At 37.5% G+C, this 23,283-nt stretch overlaps 1 protein-coding gene across 1 annotated transcript in view; it reads right to left on the bottom strand.

Annotated features, from left to right (window-relative positions):
• Positions 1 to 23,283, bottom strand: part of LOC137620642 (dynactin subunit 1-like) — a 46,124-nt gene that overhangs the window by 10,149 nt on the left and 12,692 nt on the right. Inside the window, exons 6-18 of the mRNA XM_068350947.1 lie at positions 22,502 to 22,708; positions 21,883 to 22,056; positions 20,023 to 20,155; positions 17,856 to 18,046; positions 16,195 to 16,332; positions 15,873 to 16,058; positions 14,006 to 14,249; positions 8,093 to 8,286; positions 7,700 to 7,972; positions 6,596 to 6,728; positions 5,693 to 5,895; positions 5,449 to 5,568; positions 5,125 to 5,280 (exon numbers count right to left, since the gene is read on the bottom strand). Of these exons, the coding sequence (XP_068207048.1) occupies positions 5,125 to 5,280; positions 5,449 to 5,568; positions 5,693 to 5,895; positions 6,596 to 6,728; positions 7,700 to 7,972; positions 8,093 to 8,286; positions 14,006 to 14,249; positions 15,873 to 16,058; positions 16,195 to 16,332; positions 17,856 to 18,046; positions 20,023 to 20,155; positions 21,883 to 22,056; positions 22,502 to 22,708 (2,352 nt within the window). The remainder of the gene's footprint in view (positions 1 to 5,124; positions 5,281 to 5,448; positions 5,569 to 5,692; positions 5,896 to 6,595; positions 6,729 to 7,699; positions 7,973 to 8,092; positions 8,287 to 14,005; positions 14,250 to 15,872; positions 16,059 to 16,194; positions 16,333 to 17,855; positions 18,047 to 20,022; positions 20,156 to 21,882; positions 22,057 to 22,501; positions 22,709 to 23,283) is intronic.

Below are 23,283 nucleotides of genomic sequence, written 5' to 3'. Positions count from 1 at the left end.
CCCCCGGGCCTAGCATTCCCGTTCAATGGTTTTGTACGGTTAAAGGAACATGCATTGGTCCGTATGGACAAGGTACCGAAGGAAACGGTCATATTTCCAAAAGAGCATGCCCAGGCTATCTGGGCCAGAACACTATCAGAGTGGGGGTGTATTAACTCCAAGCTCACCCCACACAAAGGTTCCTACACTATTTTTACGACAGCGGCCTCCATCTCTTTGCCGCTCATAGACAAAGTCACAGAGCTGACTATACAGGCCATCAAGGAAGGCTCTTCCATGCCGGCTCTCAAGGAGACGGACCCCACCTCTTTGCTTATTCCGGGTACCTCGGCAGCCAGGGATGCTGCGGCTTCTACCTTCACGGTGGGGAAACTAGACCCGGACTGTGCCTCTACTCTTTTCTCTGAGAAGCTTCCCAGATTAATAGAGAGTCTTCTCAAAACTGAGTTCGAGACCCGTACTAGACTTGCTAGGTCCCTCCAATCCATCACCTCCATGGAGTCCCTAGCATCTCTTTACCCAGAGGAAACGCTGTTCAGAGTCGCCACAAAGAACCAGCTGCTATCCTACCAAATAGATCTCCATGACTTCTGGTCAGCTCGGGTTGGTTGCAGGAAGTTCGTTCTGTCGGAGGCCACCATCAGACATGAGCCGAACAGACTGATAGCGTCCTCCTGCTGGGGTAAGACCCTTTTCCCTCAGACCGAGGTGGATAAGGTTCTTCAGGACGCAGCGAGGGCAAACCAGAATTTGGAGGTAAGGTGGGGTCTCTCAGCCAAAAAGAGGTTCGAACCCCAGAGACACACGTTCTTCAAGAAGAAGCAGAGGTTTAGTCCTTACAAGGCGGCCCGGGGTACCTCGTCCCCACAGCCTTCCGCGGCCTCGACTTCTCGACAACAGACGACTCCTCAGCAGGTAGTCTACCTCGCTGCTCCCCCTGGTACACAGCCCAACCCCTCTTGGATGCCCTCACCTGCATACAACCCTGCCTACGAATCCTTCGGTTCCTTTCGTGGATACCAAAGAGGGAGTTTCAGAGGTAGAGGACAGTTCCGCCAACGCGGCGGGCCTAGAGCAAGGGGTTCCCGTGGAGGGAGGGGCCCTAAGTTCACTCCCTCCCAATGATGTGATGCCGGTAGGAGGGAGACTTTATCACTTCCGGGACCATTGGACCTTCAGTCCATGGGCTCACAGCATAATATCAAGGGGCTTGGGTTGGAAATGGTCACAGGGATCCCCTCCTCCACCGGTGACCTTCTTCCAGACACCCACTCCCATCCTGGAAGAGTACACGGCGGAGTTACTCAAGAAGAGAGCAATCAAGCGGGTTCGATCCCTGAAATTCCAAGGCCGCCTGTTTACAGTCCCGAAGAAAGACTCGTCGGCGGCGTTGAGGGTAGTTCTGGACTTGTCGAAGCTCAACTCTTACATCCTTTGCGACAAGTTCCGTATGCTGACTATCTCTCAGGTACGGACCTTACTTCCCCGTGGGGCCGTCACCACCTCTATCGATCTTACCGACGCCTATTATCATGTCCCAGTAGCTCGAAACTTCTCTCCTTACCTAGGCTTCCGTCTCGGCAAGAGAGCCTTCGCATTCAAAGTCATCCCCTTTGGTCTCAGCATTGCCCCCAGGGTATTCACGAAACTGGGGGAGACGGTGCTCGAGCAACTCAGACACCAAGGGATACAAATCATCGCCTATCTGGACGATTGGCTCATTTGGGCCCAGTCGCACCAGGAATGCAACAGAGCTACGTCGAAGGTACTCCATTTTCTCGCCAAACTGGGCTTCCAAGTCAACCTCCGGAAGTCCCGCCTACAACCATCAAGCCTCTTCGAATGGTTAGGCATCCGTTGGGACCTCTCAAAGCACAAGCTCTCCCTTCCTCCCAAGAAGGTGAGGGAGATAGCTTCCAAGGTCAGGAACTTTCTCAAACACAAACAGGTGTCCAGAAGAGCTTTAGAACGAATCCTCGGCCTACTCCAGTTTGCCTCACTGACCGATCTCCTATTAAAAGCCAAACTCAAAGACATCAATCGAGTTTGGAGAAAGAGGGCGACAATACCTTTAAGAGACAAGACCTCGAAGATCCCCTGTCTTGAAAATGAGACTACAACCATGGTCCGATCGGAGGAACCTCTCCAAGTCGGTTCCTCTACAGTTCACCTCTTCACAAGTGACAATTCATACCGACGCGTCTCTGAGTGGTTGGGGGGGTTACTCCCAACATCAGATGTTTCAGGGCTCTTGGTCACCCGCCATGAGACAGTTCCATATCAATGTTCTCGAAGCCATGGCGGTGTTCTTGACCCTGAAGAGAATCTCCCCTCCGAGGTCGACCCACATCAGAGTAGTCTCAGACAGCACGGCCGTAGTCCACTGCCTCAACAGGGGGGGGGTCCAAATCACCCAACCTGAATCAGATCCTGGTCACTATCTTCACCTTGGCAGCCGACAAAGACTGGTTCCTGTCAGCAACTCACCTAGCAGGAGTCCAGAATGTGATAGCAGACTCATTATCCAGGACGAGCCCACTGGAATCGGAGTGGTCCCTGGACATGCACTCCTTCCGGTGGATACTCAGGCTGGTTCCAGGTCTCCAGGTAGATCTATTCGCGACCCGACTCAATCACAAACTCCCATGTTATGTGACACCGAACCTGGACCCTCAGGCTTATGCCATGGACGCATTAACCCTGGATTGGAACCATTGGCAGAAGATCTTCTTATTCCCTCCAGTGAATCTTCTACTGAAAGTCTTGCACAAACTCCGCTCCTTCAACGGGGCAGTAGCTTTAGTGGCACCTCACTGGCCAAAGAGCAGTTGGTTTCCTCTCCTCCTCGAGTTGAAACTACGTCCCTTCCGGATCCCATTCCCCAAACTGACCCAGGTGGTCCAAACTCGGACTGTGTCAGATTCCTCAAGGATAGCCAAAACCCTAACTTTGTGGATTTCATGAAGTTTGCGGCCCGTAGGGACGCAAACATCGACCCAGATAATGTCCTCTTTATAGAATCAGACAAAAGGGACTCAACGATTCGCCAATATGATTCGGCGGTTAAGAAACTAGCGGATTTCTTAAGGACTTCAGACCATTCGGTTATGACTCCTAATTTAGCCATCTCCTTCTTTAGGTCCATATTTGACAAAGGCCTAGCAGCTAGCACTATAACCACCATTAAGTCAGCTCTGAGGAAAGTCTTCCTGGTTGGGTTTAACATTAACCTGGCGGAGTCTTATTTCTCATCTATTCCAAAAGCATGTACTAGGCTTCGACCTTCGGTTCGTCCTCAAAAGGTCTCTTGGTCTCTAAATGATGTCCTCAAACTGCCCTCCGACACGGACAACGAATCCTGCTCTTATATCACTCTTCTTAGGAAGACTTTATTTCTAACAGCTTTGGCCTCGGGTTCCAGAATCTCAGAACTAGCAGCTCTCTCACGAAACTCAGAGAACATGGATTTCCTCCCTTCAGGTGAGGTACTTCTTTCACCAGACAGGGCGTTCCTAGCTAAGAACGAGGACCCCCAAAATAGGTGGTCCCCTTGGAAGATTATTCCTCTTCTCCAAGATACTTCTCTATGTCCGGTCACCACTCTCAGGGCCTTTTTAGCCAGGACTGCTACCCGATCGTCTGGCCCCTTGTTTATCAGAGAACAAGGAGGTACCATTTCCATACGTGGCATTAGGTAACAGATCCTATACTTCATTAAACAAGCCAATCCGGGATCATTTCCCCATGCTCATGATATCCGATCGATAGCTACCTCCATCAACTATTTCCAGAATATGGACTTTGATAACCTTAAGAAGTACACGGGTTGGAAATCTCCTATGGTCTTCAAACGCCACTATCTAAAGAACTTACAGGCTCTTAAATACCCAACGGTTGCAGCTGGGAGCCTTATCTCTCCCCATTGATCTTTTGTTCTTCCTTTCATCCATCTCTTCTCTTCTCCCTCCTACCCGCCACTCGCACCACGACGCCGCTTCCTTGGTGGTTCGTTAGCCCTAAGTTTATTACATATTAGGTTAATATGATTGTAACTATTATTGTTTTCCGTTGTTATAAGGTTGGGATATTCTTAGCCATGTCAGTTTTGTTGCATGTTTTCCTCTGATACTCAGAGGTTTCCCTGTTATCATGTTTGTTTAACCTTACTCTCACTATGCCCTGTGGCTAGTTTATGTTTTATGCCTACTTACCTTAATTATATATGATTTTCTTTACATGGTGTTGTTTCTCTCCCCTTATTAAATTAGTAGTTATTGTTGGGCTTGGAAGGCATTCTCTGGTACATTTTCACCGGGCGCCACAGGTCGACCCAGAAAAGGGATTTTGACGAAGGAAAAATCTATTTCTGGGGAGAGACCTGTGGCGCCCGGTGAAACCCTTCCCCTTTATTTTACACGATCCCACCCTTTCCTCTCCAAGCCATCATGGCCAATACAGAAGGATGTTGTTCAGATGGCGCTCGCATCGTGGCGTGGGTGGTGTGGCGATGGGGGTTAGGCTAGGGCCTTTGTATCGGCCCATCCCTTTGACGAAGGAATTAACTAAATGGAAGACAACCTGTGAATAGTGGATTTCACGCGCCTTTGCTTTATACACGACACCCAAAAGGTGCTCGCGCGAGGGTTGTAACCTCAGCATTCTATGCTTTTATCTTTCTCTGGTATAATTGGAAGGTTTTATCAGAAAAGATATACAAGAAGGACTTTTCACCGGGCGCCACAGGTCTCTCCCTAGAAATAGATTTTTCCTTCGTCAAAATCCCTTTTGTAAGTGAGTAATAGCCAAGAAAGTTCTAGTATGTACTTCAAAATACAGAAAAGAGTGGGACTGATAAATAATTTGGAACCTATTTTCAACTTCAAAGTAAATTTTCAAACACAAACATATAATCAATTTTGAATGTAAAGGAGATGTCAACACTAACGTAAATTATCAAATTTTGCATAACTAACTTGTCTAAGACTCAAATCACCACCATTATGTTCAAGCAATTAAAATCTACCTCACATGTTGCAGATGAACTTTCATGTGTAACAACATAAAATCCCACAACTACAGAAAGCACAAAAAATTTCATAAGCAAGTAATGAATTTTGTGTTTACCTGCAACCCTTGTATTTGAGATCGCAAGTGATTGATCTTATTATTATGATTAATGAGATGGTGGGCAGGTGACGATGAGTCGGTGGTTGGAGGAGAAGCTGGTTTGCGTCTACTCAAGTCTACTACTTCAACGCCAGTAATTAGGGAGTTCAGCTCCTGAAAATAGAGATGAACATTGTTGAGAATAAAATTCATAAAGTTCAAAATTTTCTTTGGTTGAACATTTCTTCAAACTATTTGTAACACTAAGAGAAAACATTAAAAATAATTAGCATATTTCAATGTTTGATAATGCATGGTGAAAACTACAGGTAAGCTACAAACCTTTTGAATTTGATTAGTTTTGCGGGCTAGGTTGTTAATATGGTCTACGGTCTCCTTTTCTACTTTCTCATCTTTACCAACATCTCTTTTTTCTTCTGATGATGTACCCAGCTTCTGAACCTGTAATTTCAGAGTCAAATCAACATCACAAAAGAAACTGTTTTACTAATTACATAAACCACAAATTACTTTGAAAATTACCTTTTTCAAACATTACCGTAAACTTTAATTTTACTTTTCTGACCTTTAATGGCTTTAGTGACGCTAACTGGCGTTTCATCCGTTCCGCAGTAGCACAATGGGTAGCATCTGTTGCATGAGAAAGAGCAGTTCTCAAATCCTGTATCTGTTGTAGTAGCATTGGAGAATCCCGAACAACACCTCCACCAACAGAAGGTGGTTGGTTACTGCCAGATGGTGTGGTAGGAGAAGATGGGGATACGCCACCTACAAACAAACATTGGAAGTTTACTGATAGGTACCAACATAATATTTGAATAAGAATTTTGAGGGTTAAAGTAAATGGCATTTACAAATGTGCTCGATTCACTAGCTATACAAAATAGGGATATGTCTTCTGCAGCAATGAAATGGACATTGAATAGTTGAAAAAATAGTTGGTTAGTGACAGGTGATACAAAGGGGAAACCCAGGCCACCTGCCTCTCAAAATTTCAAGCTTGTCCCTTGCTTTATTTGTAAATGACCACTTCCATCACCACAATAATTGATGGATGCAATAATACCTCCTTAATACTACTGAGAAAAAATATATGATACTTTATTTTTACTTCTTTTACAAGATACGAAATTAGTTTTTTCTTTCAATATTTCCAAATCTACCAATTTTCTTGACATGATACCTATATTCAGGTTCCTCATTTGCAACATGAAATTATCAATCCACTTCAGCTATGAGTCTATCACTATGCAGTTGCACCTTTTCACAATCGTATAAATTTTTAGTATAAAGCATATCTTCAGAAATCCTCTAGAGACATTGCCCCAAGATCACCATAAAATTTTTAGTATCCCTACAGACATACTTTATGAAATAAAAATGCATCTCTAATTGGTTCAACCAATAAGAATTCATTATAACTCTTAACTACACTTACATAATACATCAAATTCACATTTCAACATACCTGGCAATGACTGAGAGATAGCTTCATATATTTTCTTTTTATTGAGGGCCTTCAATTTTTCTCGGAGTTCTCCCTTTTCATTTTCTAGACTTTCAATATCACTCTGGAGGTGATCCATAGTTTCATCATACTCCTGCAAGAATTTCTCCCATTTATGATCAAAGAATTGATTGATTTTATAAAAAATAGTCTGTTTCTAAACAACACAGGGGATTTCAAGTAAGTAATTTAAAACCTTTATGATCTCTTCCTTACAGATCCACTCATATAATAACACACCTTGGAAGCTGTAAATTAGGATTAAAAAATCAAATTTGAGAAAAGGCCTTAAAATATATTGTGAAGGAGTCTATTTCTCAATGTAAATTTAAAAATACATCTATGATTAGAATGAACTTCGTCTCAGTTATATGGGAGGCAAGATAACTACCACTGATAACCCAGAATTAAGAGAAGATATACTGTATCTTCTAAACACAAGGGCTGTTGGTGTCCAACGAACAAGAAATAATGTTTTACTATTATGTTTAACTGTGATCTGACACTGGCCAGTCTCCTGTATTTGAGACCTACTGCAATACCTCTATGAAAGATTCAAACTGGTAATTTCCAGCCTCTTCTGGCTACTGCCAGCCAGGCTATCTCATAAAAGCTGCTACGTCTCCTTGATGTTTTTCCTTATATTAGGGAAAGAGTTCCTATGAGATACTGCAATATATTTTATGAACCATTCAACATGGTATTTTTTGCAATCTATTAATCTCATTTCCTATGACTCCTAGGTGTGAAAACAACAAAACTTCACTACCTAATTTCAAATGGAACAAAAAGAAAAATCCAAAATTCATAATCTGTAGTCAATTTCTAAAATGGATGAATATTTATATTCTAACAACCACTACAGTATTGTATTAGACAATTACTAATTTGTCAGCTAAAGATGATGGAAGTTTCAAAATATCTAATAGGCCACTGGTTTCAAAAGACTTAAAGTACCATTATCCTCTACATTGATTCCAATCAAACTTTTAAACAACCTAATCGTTTATCATGATTTTATTTTATCTTGAACACTAAATCTTTGAAAGAACATGAAGTCTTTACCTTTTCTTTTCTTCTTAGCATCATGAGTGCATCATCCAATTTCCGCTGAAGTTTCTCGATAGTTAAATCTGCATCCCTTGTAGCTGTTGACAATTTTTTCTCTGCAATATCACGTCGAACTGTCATCTCACTTAGTTCTTCATTCTTCTGTCTGAGATTCAACTTCAGATCCTTGATATCCTGCTCCTTATTCTCTAGCTTATATTTGATATGTTCCGTGTCTTTCATCTCATTTTTACGAGCCTGGGCTCTTAATGTTACTGGCTGAGCAGACTGAAATATCAAAAGGAATAACATTGTATAATTTATAGAAAAGAATTAATTTCATTGCATACCATTCATTTTCCAACACTTCAGTACAATCTCCATGGTACATGTTTAAAAAACAATTACCTTTTCTTCTATAGTTCCATCAAAGTCGTATTCTCCTTTCTCCAGAGCATTGGCTATTTTAGTCATATCACCTTGAGTTTTCTGAAGAGAAAGCCTTAGTGACTCTGGACCTAAGTCTTCACTTCCATATATGAGGTCTGTTGCTTGATGAGTCAGTTCCTTCAATTTATCTCCCATAATACCATTTTCTGCATCTGAAGAAGTTAATAACATAATTTAGAAACAAACAGCAGTTTGTATAAATGCAAAAGCCATATTTCTTAATTTACAAGACTTCTTCTTTATCTAAGTTCTTGATTTACAGACATCACAACAATCAAAACCAAAGAAGCAGAAATAAAAATGACACAAAGGAAAAAGTTACTCAAAAACATAATCTTTTTAATATTTTCATACAATTCTTATATTCCATAATATACAAAATCTTGTTTTACTTGGTAGCGATTACCTGAAAGATAGAATTTGCACAGTCAAAAATTATACTGTCTTAAAATAAAATTATTCACTAAAAAAATAATAGTAATATGCTTAACATATCTACTATATCACACTGCTAGGTCCTCCTATGGTTTGTCTAAAGTATTTGTTCTTGAATGAGAACTGAAAATAAAATTAGACATCATTACAGAAGTTAGATCACCCTGTAAAAGTCCAAAGGGAACATAGGAAACTACAAGAAAGAAAGCAATACAGCTGAGGTTGATGGAATGCTAAACATAAGCTTCAGTATAGTCTCCTGAGTGAAACAAAAGTCAGCAATGTAGTGAATGTCCCCTAAAAAATGGAATCTTTCATGTTACTGTTAAATTATGAAAAGGAAAATTAACTGCAGTATGAATAAAACAAAGCGGGGTATCAGGCCACTACAAAGACTTAGGGCAAATACTTGAGGATTGCACCACTCTAAGCGAAAGATATATGGACAAAAATATAGCTCGAGTAAGGTAAAAAAAAAAAAAAAAAAAAGGATCACATCAAAAAGAGGAATTGGTGGAGAGATACGGTGTGAATGGGCAAAAGAAAAGACTGAAAACTCCAAAACAAAGAACGTTTGGATGTAAGATGACAAGAGGTGAAGGATAATTGGTCAGAAAGCCAGTAGATATTAAGTAGCACAACAAAAACCAGTAGGAAGTCCAAAGAAATTTTGAAAAAAATGGGATAGATAAACTAATAAACCTATGAGGATAGACAGACAGGAACAGCACAGAACAGAATAGTTGAGAGAAGTCATTTCAAATCTCACCCTAAATAGAGAGAAGCTAATGTAAAAATCATTGCAATGATAATGCCTAATCATGCAATGCATTTTCAATAAGAGCTTGCATTTTCTTGAATGCCACATAAGTTGACTACTCATTTCAAATACATCAGTTTTGTTTCACTTTCAAGATCAAAAATATTTTCCTTCCTTATGACCTCATAAAAAAATGAAATTTTCCCTTATACCACTTTCACTTTTTAAAAAGTCTAATGTTTTGTTTCATTTTATCTGGGGATTTGTTTTCATTCATTCATAAAGGGGAAGAGTAAAGTTCCAACATAACTATGTAAGAACTTAGATTGCTTATACTGTACCAGTATCCTCATTCATGCTATCAGGGTCATGGCCAGGATGGCCAGGTCTAAGTGCTGTTGCAGACCGAGAGCAATCCACTTCTTGTCAGAGTTGGAATTTCTATTCATTGAAGTAAAGTTAGGATGGGATGAAAGAAAAGTTTCCCCAACAACTATCAGGTCAGTGTAAATAGGAAGCCATTGGTATAACATGAGGATCATACACCCGTAGGAGGAAAGGTGAGGGAGGGAGAACCCGTTGAACGCACAAAACGGAAAACGGGAAATCCGCTCACCCACCGGAGCTAAGAAAGAAAACGAGAGAAAGGGGTAACTCATGACTGCGAACAGAAAACGGGAACCCCAAGCACTCGCTCTCTTGGACACAAAATCAGGACTAATAATCACACAACACTAAACGTATAAAATAAAACTGTACATCAAGATAAGACTACGAACGAAGAATAGCATCTGCTAAAACCTAAAATAAATAGAAAAGTCGAGTGACGAACGCCCCGGTGGGGCGGGTACTAAACAATAACAAAGCTAGAACGCTATCTTGTTCGTAAGCTGGACTTGCTAGCAAAAAGTACCATGAGCATAATAACGAAAAAAATAATAACGGTTCCAAAGGCATAAGGCCAGGGACTTAACCAAGAACCTAAGTGACAGAGTACTAAACGGGCAGACAAAGATGAATTCCCATGACAAATGAACAAACAATGGCCGCCGTGAAGGGCCAGACGGGAATGATAAAACAGACTATACTGGATATAAAACAAAAGCCCGGTACTATGAAAAGCTGTCAAAACAAACTATGGTACTTAACATTGGAATGTGTGAAGATGGAGCTTCGGACATGACGAAATAAATCCACGAGAGTGAAAAAATCCGAGAGCACCACAACAAATTTTCACAATGTCGAAGTCCAAAAAGAAGGATGTTGTTCAGATGGCGCTCGCGTCGGGGCGTGGGTGGTGTGGCGCTGGTGGGTTGGCTAGGGCCTTTGTATCGGCCCATCCCTTTGACGAAGGAATTAACTAAATGGAAGACAACCTGTGAATAGTGGATTTCACGCGCCTTTGCTTTATACACGATACCCAAAAGGTGCTCGCGCGAGGGTTGTAACCTCAGCATTCCATGCTTTTATCTTTCTCTGGTATAATTGGAAGGTTTTATCAGAAAAGGTATATTAGAAGGACTCTTTTCACCGGGCGCCACAGGTCTCTCCCCAGAAATAGATTTTTCCTTCGTCAAAATCCCTTTTATGGGCTCATATAAAAGTGTGGTAAAGCAAAATGACCAAGCCAAAACATAGTTTGCAAATATTATTTGTACACAATACTTTATTTCATACAAAATTAGTACAGTAGGGTCCCGAATTAAGCGTGTTCGAATTACACGATTCCCCTTTTCCCCGATCGCTATTTTTCATAAATAAATTTTCTGTATCCACGAGGCTGTTCAAAGTTCGCGAGTCAAGCACTACAAAATGTATCAAATCTATAGTCTTTTTAAGTATATTGGTAGCCCTAAATACGGTGATTTATAATAAATGTTACAAAACAATATTAACATTACATTTCATTAACATAATTTCATGATGAATAGCCTATTTAAGGATAAAATTCCACAACAATGAAATCAACTGTTAACTGTGCGAGTCCAGCTGACAAAATGTAAACAGAAATGTGGTTACGTTCTCGGCAATCTTTATCTTTCTCCAACCTTACGATAATTGTAATGGTAGTGTTAATGATGGTATATTAAAGCATTATTTTTGTTTAGTACAGTATATTTAAAAGCCTTATTTTTCCCTCTGGGCGTTCAAGGTTTTCACGAGTAGACTGGGTTCGTTTATCGGCAGTGAATAGCCTAAACTTCGGTAACGAGTCGTCAATATTTTGTCATATTTTAAACAGTAGGCTATACATTTGATTTGCAAACATTGGTTTTGTAGAGTAGACGGTAAAATAAAATCTAGAGAGAGAGAGAGAGAGAGAGAGAGAGAGAGAGAGAGAGAGAGAGATTTCTGCCATCAAATCTCTCTCTCTCTCTCTCTCTCTCTCTCTCTCTCTCTCTAGATTTTATTTTACCGTCTACTCTACAAAACCAATGTTTGCAAATCAAATGTATACTGTTTAAAATATGACAAAATATTGACGACTCGTTACCGAAGTTTAGGCTATTCACTGCCGATAAACGATAACAAACCCTTTAATGCAAACTAACTGTATCCTTTGATATTCCTCTATATTTATCACGAATTCCTTCTATACCTCCTCAGACACTCTTATTTCAAATATCTAAATTATTCTTATCACAACTAACACCATCTAGTCATTTCCATTCCATTATATCTATTATTCCTCTGAATCTTATTCCCTTTCCTTATTCTGTTTATTCGATGGGATTCGTTTTTCCCTTTACCGTCTTTCAGAATCTATTTTTAGCCACTGGCAACCAAATCCCCCCTTCCCCCGTCTCCTACCGTCTCCCCTGCGAGTCCACCCAGCCTATCTCATCACTCCCCTGTTCTAGGTCTGTAACCTTCTGCGTCATAATATCTCTCTCTCTCTCTCTCTCTCTCTCTCTCTCTCTCTCTCTCTCTCTCGTTATACAATACTTACAAATAGATGAAGAAACCAAAATTGGTTTTATTGAAGTGTCAATTAAATACAAAACGAAAAAATTATACCGTGTATACATCCATTTCAATCATAGCTTAAAATACGGTAACCGATTTCGTCAGCAAACCACTATTTTTTAGGAAACACCATTCTATTCCAGAAAATTTTTACTCTTTAAATGTCAATTGCGCTATAATAAAACATGTACTTATGTTGTAAAATTTCGGGTGTGTTTTAAAAATCGAGTATTGCTAACTTATTTTTGTTTTACTTTTGGCTGTGATCACATCAGCTGATGTCTAGCTTCCGCGCGAATACAATAACAAAGAATTGTTTACACCATTTCTTAACTTATTCAAACCATCTATACAGTTAATATTACATAAACACCAATGTGTTATAACCTATCATATTTATTGTTTAGTACTTTAAAACCATCCTCCTCTCTCTCTCTCTCTCTCTCTCTTCTCTCTCTCTCTCTCTCTCTCCTCTCTCTCTCTCTCTCTCTCTCTCTTATCGAACGTTATAGCGGTAACCTAATTGTTCGGTGACTTTAAAAATAGGCCTAGTACTTTCTTCTTTACCTTTTTTGCATATGGATCCATAATTGAGGTGGGTACAAGTTGACTTATAACTGAAGTTAGGAAAAGTATTTTGGATATGGAAAGGACAATTATCTTTCGTAACAGTTTAGAATTATCGTAAGTTATCACTCTGTCATTAGCGGCAGTTTGCTATTGTGGATTAAACGCATAAGGAAAAAAAAATTTCCAGCTTTGCTACGAATTTAAGAATTTATATGGATACGGTAAGTAAAATATTTGTAATAACATAATGTTTACTAAATGTTTGTAATATCATTAGTTATGACTTAGATCATGTGTGTTTAATGCATTCGTTTGTTTATTATGATCGAAGATGGAGCGTAAACAAATGGAAGGTTTCCGTTTCAGGCGGCATCATAAAGAAAAACATTTCATAAATGGCATTCATTTCATTTATTTGAAAGTTCTAATAAAAAATAATTAGAACATTGGTAATAACAAATTCAACATATAATCTATACTTGGTAAAATTGCTGTCAATTCAAAAACACAGATGTATAAATGCGTCTGTTTCTTCGTTGTGATCAGCGATAAACGTAAACAAAACATTGGTTGTCGTTTTCTATTCTGCTTTTTAGCGTGTTTAGGAAACGCATGATATAAAATCGCCTTTATTTTGATAATTCTGGATTTTCAATCATACAACAAGCTAGTCTATAGAGTGATGGTTTTGCTATTCACCAGTTGTATTATACAATAGATATGACAAACATTAAAATTTGTCTGTATTTTGGGTTGTGTTGTAACGGGAAATATATGGTGTTTACACCTATCCTGGTTATAATTTTAACCATTTTTCAAGTTATTAGAACTTTAAAGTATATTAAATGTTTTATTTATTTACAAAAACAATTTGATATTATAAAGAAATACAGTATAGTACAAAGAAAGTATTGGAAATGGGTAGTAAACACATTTGAATAGGCAAATTGCTGGTTGCCATGGCCACAATGGAATTATTTCTGTTAGTTGTGTGTTTCGAAATTCGCGATTTTCCATTTACACGAGGTCATTAATCGACCAAATTCTCGCATAATTCGGGACCCTACTGTACATGATATCAATTATCTCTCTACTTAGATACAGTCTGTTAATAATGAAAAAGTTCAACTTGGCCTTACCCATTATCAAAGATGTCTGTTGCATGCAGGCTTTCGAAACATGTCTGATGACTTTTGCTGCATTGTTCATTTGATTCATTACTGCTGTCAGGGATTCCTGTATTTCTGGAGGGTAGGATAAGGGTCCTACAGAGCCATCCTGTGGCATACGACGCTTTATTCTTTTAACCATGGCTTGTATCTCTTTGCTGACTGCGCAGACATCCCGATACACTAAAACTACATCATGAGCTTCGTGTTGAGGCTGAAAATTAGAAAAACAAAAAAAAAAGGTCATCACATATACATTTCATCAAATGATATAAAATTGTGTAAAATATTAATAAAAAAATAAATTCCAAAACAATATACAATGTATTTCTATCAATGACTTGCTGTACTATATAGTCAGTTCAGAAACCCATGATTAAGTAATTGAGGGTAATCTGGGGTTGTGATTGCATGTCATCAATACTAAACAACAAATAGATGATTATACAGTAGTACTGTATACACAGTATGCATATTTTTTTTCAGTCATCCCAAAAACCTCCAAATTGGAAGAGCTCATTTTGAAAGCTATCAAAATTAATCAGAAAAATATATACATATATATAGGAAGTATATCAATGTTTTCAAAAAGATCTGTAAAAAATGTCCCAAGAATGTTCCGCACAATCATATGAAAATCAAACACGTGAAAGGACATGGATGGAGGACGAGACTAAAGGAAAAGTATAAGAATAAAATTGTTTATAAAAAAATATGTACTTCCACTGGTAAACTAGAATGAATGAACAAAGGTTCTTTGTCCATTATAAGTGGGTCTCTTATGCAGTTCTTTTGCATGAGAAAATAATACGAATGAACCTGGGCAAAAAGAAAACTCATTCCACAATTTCAAAAGAAAAATTCAGCAGAACAAATGACATACATTCTACCTATAAGGCATATGAGTCTCTGAGCAGTGATAAAAGGGGTTTGGGTACATTACCTCTTCCTTCAGCAAAATAGAGGGGGGGAAGGAAATGATTAAGAAGCTTTTATTATTATTCCTTCTAATCATATCATTAAAAGTGAGGGAGTTATGAAAACAAATTTAAGCTGTACATCATTATGAATGTGCAATAGGAATTGTCAAAAAATGTGAGATAGCTTTGCTACTTTGTAATTTCAAATAAAATTTTTTTATGATATTTGAGGTTTTATAATCTCATGACCAAGGAGAGAAGATACCAAATGTGCTATAAAGAATTATGTTCGTTTATACTGTATACCACAATCTTATTTAAGTAATATTAGGTATAAATTAAACCAATGGGGTCACATGACAAAAAATCTTAAGAACGGAGCCTCGGGCATAAATATTTTGCTAATTTTATCTAAGGCCATAGTTGGTGGAGTGGGACAAACACTAAATCAACTTTAAAACACTGACTATAAAAAAAAAAAGTCCATTTCTTTTAGCGATGCATATTTGAACCGACTCGCAGCGGTACCCTTTTAGCTCGGAAAAGTTTCGTGATCGCTGATTGGTTGGAATTATCTCGTCCAACCAATCAGCGATCCGGGAACTTTTCCGAGCTTAAAGGGCACCGCTGCGAGTCGGTGCAAATATGCATCGCTAAAAGAAATGGACTATAGTTGAATAATTATCTCATGAAAAAATTACCGACTATTATGATTACCAGAAAATCATCTTTAAAGCCTATTCATAAGATCCTAATCTTCAGCTGCTCCAGGGGTAAGTAAACCAGAGGAGCCAGTGATCACATAGTTTGTAAATTCAAGATTAAAAAAAAAAGCAAATAAGTTCTTTATACACACACACCACCTGTAAATTTAAATCACCAAAAACCTAAAGTCAATAAGATTAAACAAAACTTACATGAAGCATTGTTAAAATTGCAGAACAATAAGTGGACATGGCATCAGTAGCTGATGACAACACCCGATTAACATCAGTCAGGTACAGAGTTTGCTCCATCTTTTCAGCAGTCAGGTGAGCTTGGTATATAGTTGAAAAGTAAGCTACAGTCTTCTCAAGATTTTCCAATGGAATGTTTTCATCGAGCTAAAAAATGAGAAAATTATCATTTATTGAAAATTCCAAATATTTACTTTGATGGTACTGTACTATATTTTTGTTATAAATCTATTTGAAAAAAAGGCAACAGCAATTGAAAGAACGTAAAAACTTTTCAACATACCTGATCTTTTCTTAGGAGATCAACGTAGAAATCAATGTTACGTTCATGGGAGACCATCTCAGGATATAAGATTCCTAACTTCAAAAACACTTCTATGTTACATGAATTGAGAACATACTGGTACTGGTGCAGTAATGACTGAAAAGAAAAATCATAATCATGAAATTGATAATATTTAAAGCTATTTATGTACAGTATAAATTATAATATCTTTATTCATGAATTTCAGATATTTACATAGGTTCAATGATAATCTAAAGTTAAATGATACAGTCAAAAGATATATGACCAAAGGTATGAAACCTGCAGACCCTAGTACTGAGAACCTGATGGTCATCTAGTGCTAGATATTAAATCAGTGAGACAATGACAAGATACAGATGAAGAATAATATTCAGATTTATTTCATTAATCATTCCTATTCTTTTGTTAAATATAAAAAAGAAAATGAAACATGGGAAAATTAGACAATATTGTTTAAGCTACAAAAAAAAAAAAAAAAAAAAAAAAAAAAAAAAAAAAAAATCCATTGGTTGTCTACTAAACTTTGTACAAAATAAAACCAAGTATATTTAATCAGTTAACCATTCTAAAGACCTTACTCAGAATAAATTCTGCCTTCTAAAATATCGATGGGATAGACATGTACTCAATGTTCTTGTGGATTATAATAATCCTTCTCATCTTTGGAAAGATAATGACCTTAACTTTTAGTCACTTTGGGTTTGTGAATTTAAGCCATATGACAAATCACTTAGTACTGTGGTGCAAATGGGGGGAGGGGGAATAAAACATTGCTATTGCATCATGAAGTAAAATTTGAGAGGCTGGAAGGCATGATGAAAGAAAGAAATTGGGAACAGAGGAAAGGTAAAAGGCTTAAAAGTAGATGCAGCTGAAGCCGAAGGGACAAGTAGGGTGCACTGACACTGCTATTCTTAACCCTTTTACCCACAAAGGACGTACTGGTACGTTTCACAAAACTCATTCCTTTACCCCCATGGACGTACCGGTACGTCCTTGCAAAAAACTGCTATTTACAATTGTTTTGTATATTTTTGATAATTTTTTGAGAAACTTCAGGTATTTTCCAAGAGAATGAGACCAACCTGACCTCTCTATGACAAAAATTAAGGCTGTTAGAGCAATTTGAAAAAAATATACTGCAAAATGTGCTTGAAAAAAAATAACCCCTGGGGGTTAAGGGTTGGAAAATTCCAAATAGCCTTGGGGTAAAAGGGTTAAAAGTAAATATTTCCTTGAATCCCAACATGAATTGGAATAGAGCTATAACTAGTCTTTTCATGACAAAATAGTCAGAAAAGCAAATCCTCGGCCATATGAGTAATTAATGTATTAAATCATAATTACTTGTAGATTCTACAAAATTTCTAGTCTAATATACAGTACTGTAATCCCCAAATGGATGATTAAATTAAATGGATGCATAGATATCAAAAGTGCAGATATGGAATTAGGGAATATCATAGGCTATGCTATGCTGCCCCCATCATAAACGATTGATTAAATCATTGATGAGCAACACAGTAGCAGTGTGAACAGTCAAATTGAAAAAAAAAAAAATTACCTATAGTGTCGGGGTCTTGTGCATGTACTACAGGAAAACGGCTGTTGGTAAACAATACATCTAATTTACATACCTGAAGAGTGTACAGTAATTGCAGAAGTCGTGAGGAGAAAGCATATTGCTCGACTGAGTGTGATTTCAACACAGCATTACGATCAATATTCTCAGGAACTGGATACTTGTCCCGCAGACCCCCTACAACAATGTCAGCCTTCCAAATCATACGGGCAACAAAGAGCAGAGTCAACACAGCATCGTGATCCCCTGTAGAGAACATATTAAAAGTATAGAGACTTAGGATTTTAAAGATACAATAAACATAAACATACAGAACCATGCATCTATAAAAAATTATCCTATACATGACAACTAGTCAAAACTCTAAACATACTTTTCATGTTTTGAAGAAATACATAAGTTGCGATTTAATATTTCTTGATCTAAGGCTTAAAAAATTCAAATTTTTGTATTATAAATATTATATAAAGAATATCCAGTGACACTACAGAATCTTGAAATTATATCAACAAACAATAAACGTTAATACAGTATTGCAATTTTCTAGCTTCAATTAATGATACATACATACATACATATACCAAGGCACTTCCCCCAATTTTGGGGGGTAGCCAACATCAACAATGAAACAAAAACAAAAAAGGGGACCTCTACTCTCTACATTCCTCCCAGCCTAACAAGGGACTCAACTGAGTTCAGCTGGTACTGCTAAGGTGCCACAGCCCACCCTCCCTCGTTATCCACCACAGATGAAGCTTCATAATACTGAATCCCCTACTGCTGCTACCTCTGCGGTCATCTAAGGCATCGGAGGCAGCAGCGGGGCCTACCGGAACTGCGTCACAATCGCTCGCCATTCATTCCTATTTCTAGCACACTCTCTTGCCTCTCTCACATCTATCCTCCTATCACCCAGAGCTTCCTTCACTCCATCCATCCACCCAAACCTTGGCCTTCCTCTTGTACTTCTCCCATCAACTCTTGCATTCACCACCTTCTTTAGCAGACAGCCATTTTCCATTCTCTCAACATGGCCAAACCACCTCAAGACATTCATATCCACTCTAGCTGCTAACTCATTTCTTACATCCGTTCTCACTCACCACTTCGTTTCTAACCCTATCTACTCGAGATACACCAGCCATACTCCTTAGACACTTCATCTCAAACACATTCAATTTCTGTCTCTCCATCACTTTCATTCCCCACAACTCCAATCCATACATCACAGTTGGTACAATCACTTTCTCATATAGAACTCTCTTAACATTCATGCCCAACCCTCTATGTTTTACTACTCCCTTAACTGCCCCCAACACTTTGCAACCTTCATTCACTCTCTGACGTACATCTGCTTCCACTCCACCATTTGCTGCAACAACAGACCCCAAGTACTTAAACTGATCCACTTCCTCAAGTAACTCTCCATTCAACATGACATTCAACCTTGCACCACCTTCCCTTCTCGTACATCGCATAACCTTACTCTTACCCACATTGACTCTCAACTTCCTTCTCTCACACACACTTGCAAATTCTGTCACTAATCGGCCAAGCTTCTCTTCTGTGTCTGCAACCAGTACAGTATCATCCGCAAACAACAACTGATTTACCTCCCATTCATAGTCATTCTCGTCTACCAGTTTTAATCCTCGTCCAAGCACTCGAGCATTCACCTCTCTCACCACTTCATCAACATACAAGTTAAACAACCACGGCGACATCACACGTACCTGTCTCAGCCCCACTCTCACCAGAAACCAATCACTCACTTCAATTCCTATGCTAACACATGCTTTACTACCTTTGTAGAAACTTTTCACTGCTTGCAAAAAACTTTCACCAACTCCATATAACCTCATCACATTCCACATTGCTTCCCTATGAACTCTATCATACGCTTTCTCCAGATCCATAAACGCAACATACACCTCCTTACCTTTTGCTAAATATTTCTCGCATATCTGCCTTACTGTAAAAATCTGATTCATATCATACGCTTTCTCCAGATCCATAAACGCAACATACACCTCCTTACCTTTTGCTAAATATTTCTCGCATATCTGCCTTACTGTAAAAATCTGATTCATACAACCCCTACCTCTTCTAAAACCACCCTGTACTTCTAAGATTGCATTCTCTGATACAGTATAAAAAATTAAGACCTCTTCGTTATAAACTCAATTATTATAGACCTAATCAAACTATATGTGTAAGCTTACCTCCTCGTGCCATGAAATTATCAGGCATGTATTGTGAGAGATAATACACATGCTGGTTTGCTTGCGCAACCTCAAGTCGTCTAAGTTCCATGTCAATAGCCTTACTGTGAGCCTTTGTTTCTGTGAACATTTTCTGAAAGATGTACAAAAAATATATAGTATTGTATTATAAAGTATGTACATATACAGTATATTTCCCCCTAACTTTTGAGTATATCCATCTTGAACATTAAGCTGTAACAAATACAATTTTACTTGGAGAAATTATATCATTGGGTGGACAATAATGATAGAACTGCAATTTACTGAAGGATAACTTTTTATGATATATCCTTTTGAGAATAAATGTCTAGTACTAACTATCACTCAGTGCAATCCATCATAATTTGCAAACTCTGTAAAAAGGTGGTTATTACCGGGTAGACAATAATGAAGGAATTCCAATTTAATGAAGGATGACATTTTATGATATATTATTTTGGGAATAAATGTCTAATACTAACTATGACACACTGCAATCTATTGTAATTTGCAAACTCTGCAGCAAGGTGATTGATAGGTGATTAAAAAATAAACAGAAATATCTATCATAGGAATGAAACATTATTTTTTAAATCTACATTCCAAAAAATGGAATGTCTGCGTAAAATATATAAGCTATAAATAGACATACTTTCAATTTTGTAAATACTCTGTATCTAATCCACCTTTCAGATTACAGTCATGGGTCTTCTTATTATAATACTATTATTTTTATTAAAGAGTCCTGTAGTTATCTAATGATTTTTAGAAAACCTTATTACATGTACATGTCAAATACTTTGATTACAGGAAACATTACAAAATTGTGCAGAACAGAAAATTCAGACCGCTGGTCCTGGTTAATCTAGTCTGCCCTCCAAGAAGATATCAGCTAGTCAACACAACACATGTGAGTGATTTCTCACAATGGAGGCTTAACTCTTACCATGAGACCTGGCAGTCAGTTTTCTGTAACTGTTTTCTATCACTTTTATGAAGCTTGGGTTAGTTCTAGCTCTTGTGACAGGAGAATAAAGTGATGCTAGTCTTGGATATGGTATAGGAATTTGAATTTATAGAATTAGGGGCTGGAGATGTTATTTAGAAAAGAGAGGAAGAGGGAACAAGAGGAAAATTGTGAGACTAGAAAGTTGGTGCAGCTTTGGACCAAAGGGATTCTATAAAGACTCTTTTGTAATGTTCACAGTACATCACGAGAAGTGCATTATCAGCACTATCCTCCAACACATCCAAATGACAGCTATATCTGTACATAATGTGTACCAAATGGAATTCTTAAAATTATGAAATTATTGAAAATTATCAGATGCAGTAGTTTGACGGAATGTGCAATGCAAAAATAAACAAATCCATCACAGTATAAAGTATGACTTCTCAACACACTCATATGGCAACTGATGGTTATTATATGAATAAACTATGAAACTACATCATGTTAAAACTTTATGAAATACCTGTCTCCTTTTACATAGTTTTTGAAATTTCTAAATATTCCAAAGAATTTTGTTCAGTAGGAGACCTAACCATTATAGAAGATTTCCCTATGTTATGAATACTTTTTGTTGCTAAAGTGAACAGGAAGTTTACAAGGTTAGCTAATTTATAAATGTAAGTTAAAATAATTATGTACAGAATAGACTTTATTTCCACCTTTGATAAACCTAACAACATTGTAATTAATCCATTAAATACCTTTAAAAACATAGGTCAAATACAGTACCTGTCGACAGCAAAGAATTCCTCTTTGGCATTCATAATAAAGTGTCATTGCAAAAAAATATTTGTAAACCACAAGTGAAGAACAATGAAAGGGCTTACCTTGAAGTCAATGATTTCAGAAGGTGTTCCTATTGGTTTATTGGTTTCCTTTTCAAGTGAGTGTCTTAGATCCATATTCTGTTCTTGTTGCTTTTGTACCAACTCTCGGAATTTCTTAATTGTTGCGTCCTGGTCTACAATGACTTCGTTTGCTGCTTCCCGTTCCCTCAACACCTGAAAAGAGCAAAGACCTCAAAACTCAAAAGTAATTCTTAAATAGTACTTAATATCATCCTCAGGAGAATAAAAAATTGAAACACCTATAATACTAAAAAAAATTTTTTAAATATATAACAACAATAACAGTATAAAATGCTCATTTCCTTTACTCTGTCCTGTTTGAAAGTATTACATAATTTAGTTTATATCAGCAATTTTTATATGATAAATTAAGGCATCTTCTTTGCATTAAAATCAAATTGGTTTATGTAGAGGGCTTCCTCTAACAGTGGCATGAGCACAGTAATGTAATATTGTAGGTCTTTTGGTCCATAATGATATTTAGTACCATTTCTCAGCTATATTCTTAACATTACTGACCTTATGCTAGGTTAGACACTATGATGCTGTAATTTCACGATACAACACTAACATATGTATAGTAAAATTTAGTACTTACCTCTCTAATTTTTCCATTGGCCATGTCCAACTCTTCCCTTAATTCTAACTCTAATTCTCTTGCATTTTCTTGTAATTGATCATTCATGTCATTAATGGCTTCTAAGTCTGCTACTGTTTCAAGCAACTCAGTAACTCTCTCCTCCAAGTTCAAATTCCTATCTGTGAGTGACTCGACCATTTCTTCAGCACCTAAGGCAGCGTCAACCTTTAAAGAGATATTATTATATATTATTTTTCTCTGTCCGAGCTACAAAGAGAAATAGACATATACATAGCTAATATTTCCATACAGTAACAAATTTATAAAAATTATAAGAGCAGTGATATTGTATTTATTTAACTGTCAACAATCAAGTACATGATATTTTTGAAAGATAACATGAGTAACATTTAAAATATATAGAATAATTTTTATAGCTTTCTGTTCCTTGTTTCAAATTAAAATATCACTCATCTCCTTTCCAATTGCAGTTTCACACTTAAATAGAACATTCTTTAACAGTAGACTACCAAATGGACTTAAACCCTCATTTCAAGGTTCTAAACTAATATATGCATGCAGCTGAGAGGACCATTATATAACCTCACAGAACTATACCGTCATAATATTTTAAGGTCTGTAAGCTAGAGGTTTACTGTATAAGATTTTAATGTCCTGTTCATAGAATCATAAAATAATATATCAAAATGATCAGCCACCTGATTTCTGCAGAAAATTCTGAATGAATATTGCAAAGTATACTTTGTTAGTATGAAGTGAAATAAAAAAAAAATTCAAAT

This window comes from Palaemon carinicauda, chromosome 27, assembly GCF_036898095.1.
Source record: "Palaemon carinicauda isolate YSFRI2023 chromosome 27, ASM3689809v2, whole genome shotgun sequence".
NCBI classification, from domain to species: Eukaryota; Metazoa; Arthropoda; class Malacostraca; order Decapoda; family Palaemonidae; genus Palaemon; species Palaemon carinicauda.
The sequence above is the reverse complement of the archived record's forward strand: the minus strand, read 5'-3'. Positions and strand labels throughout refer to the sequence as shown.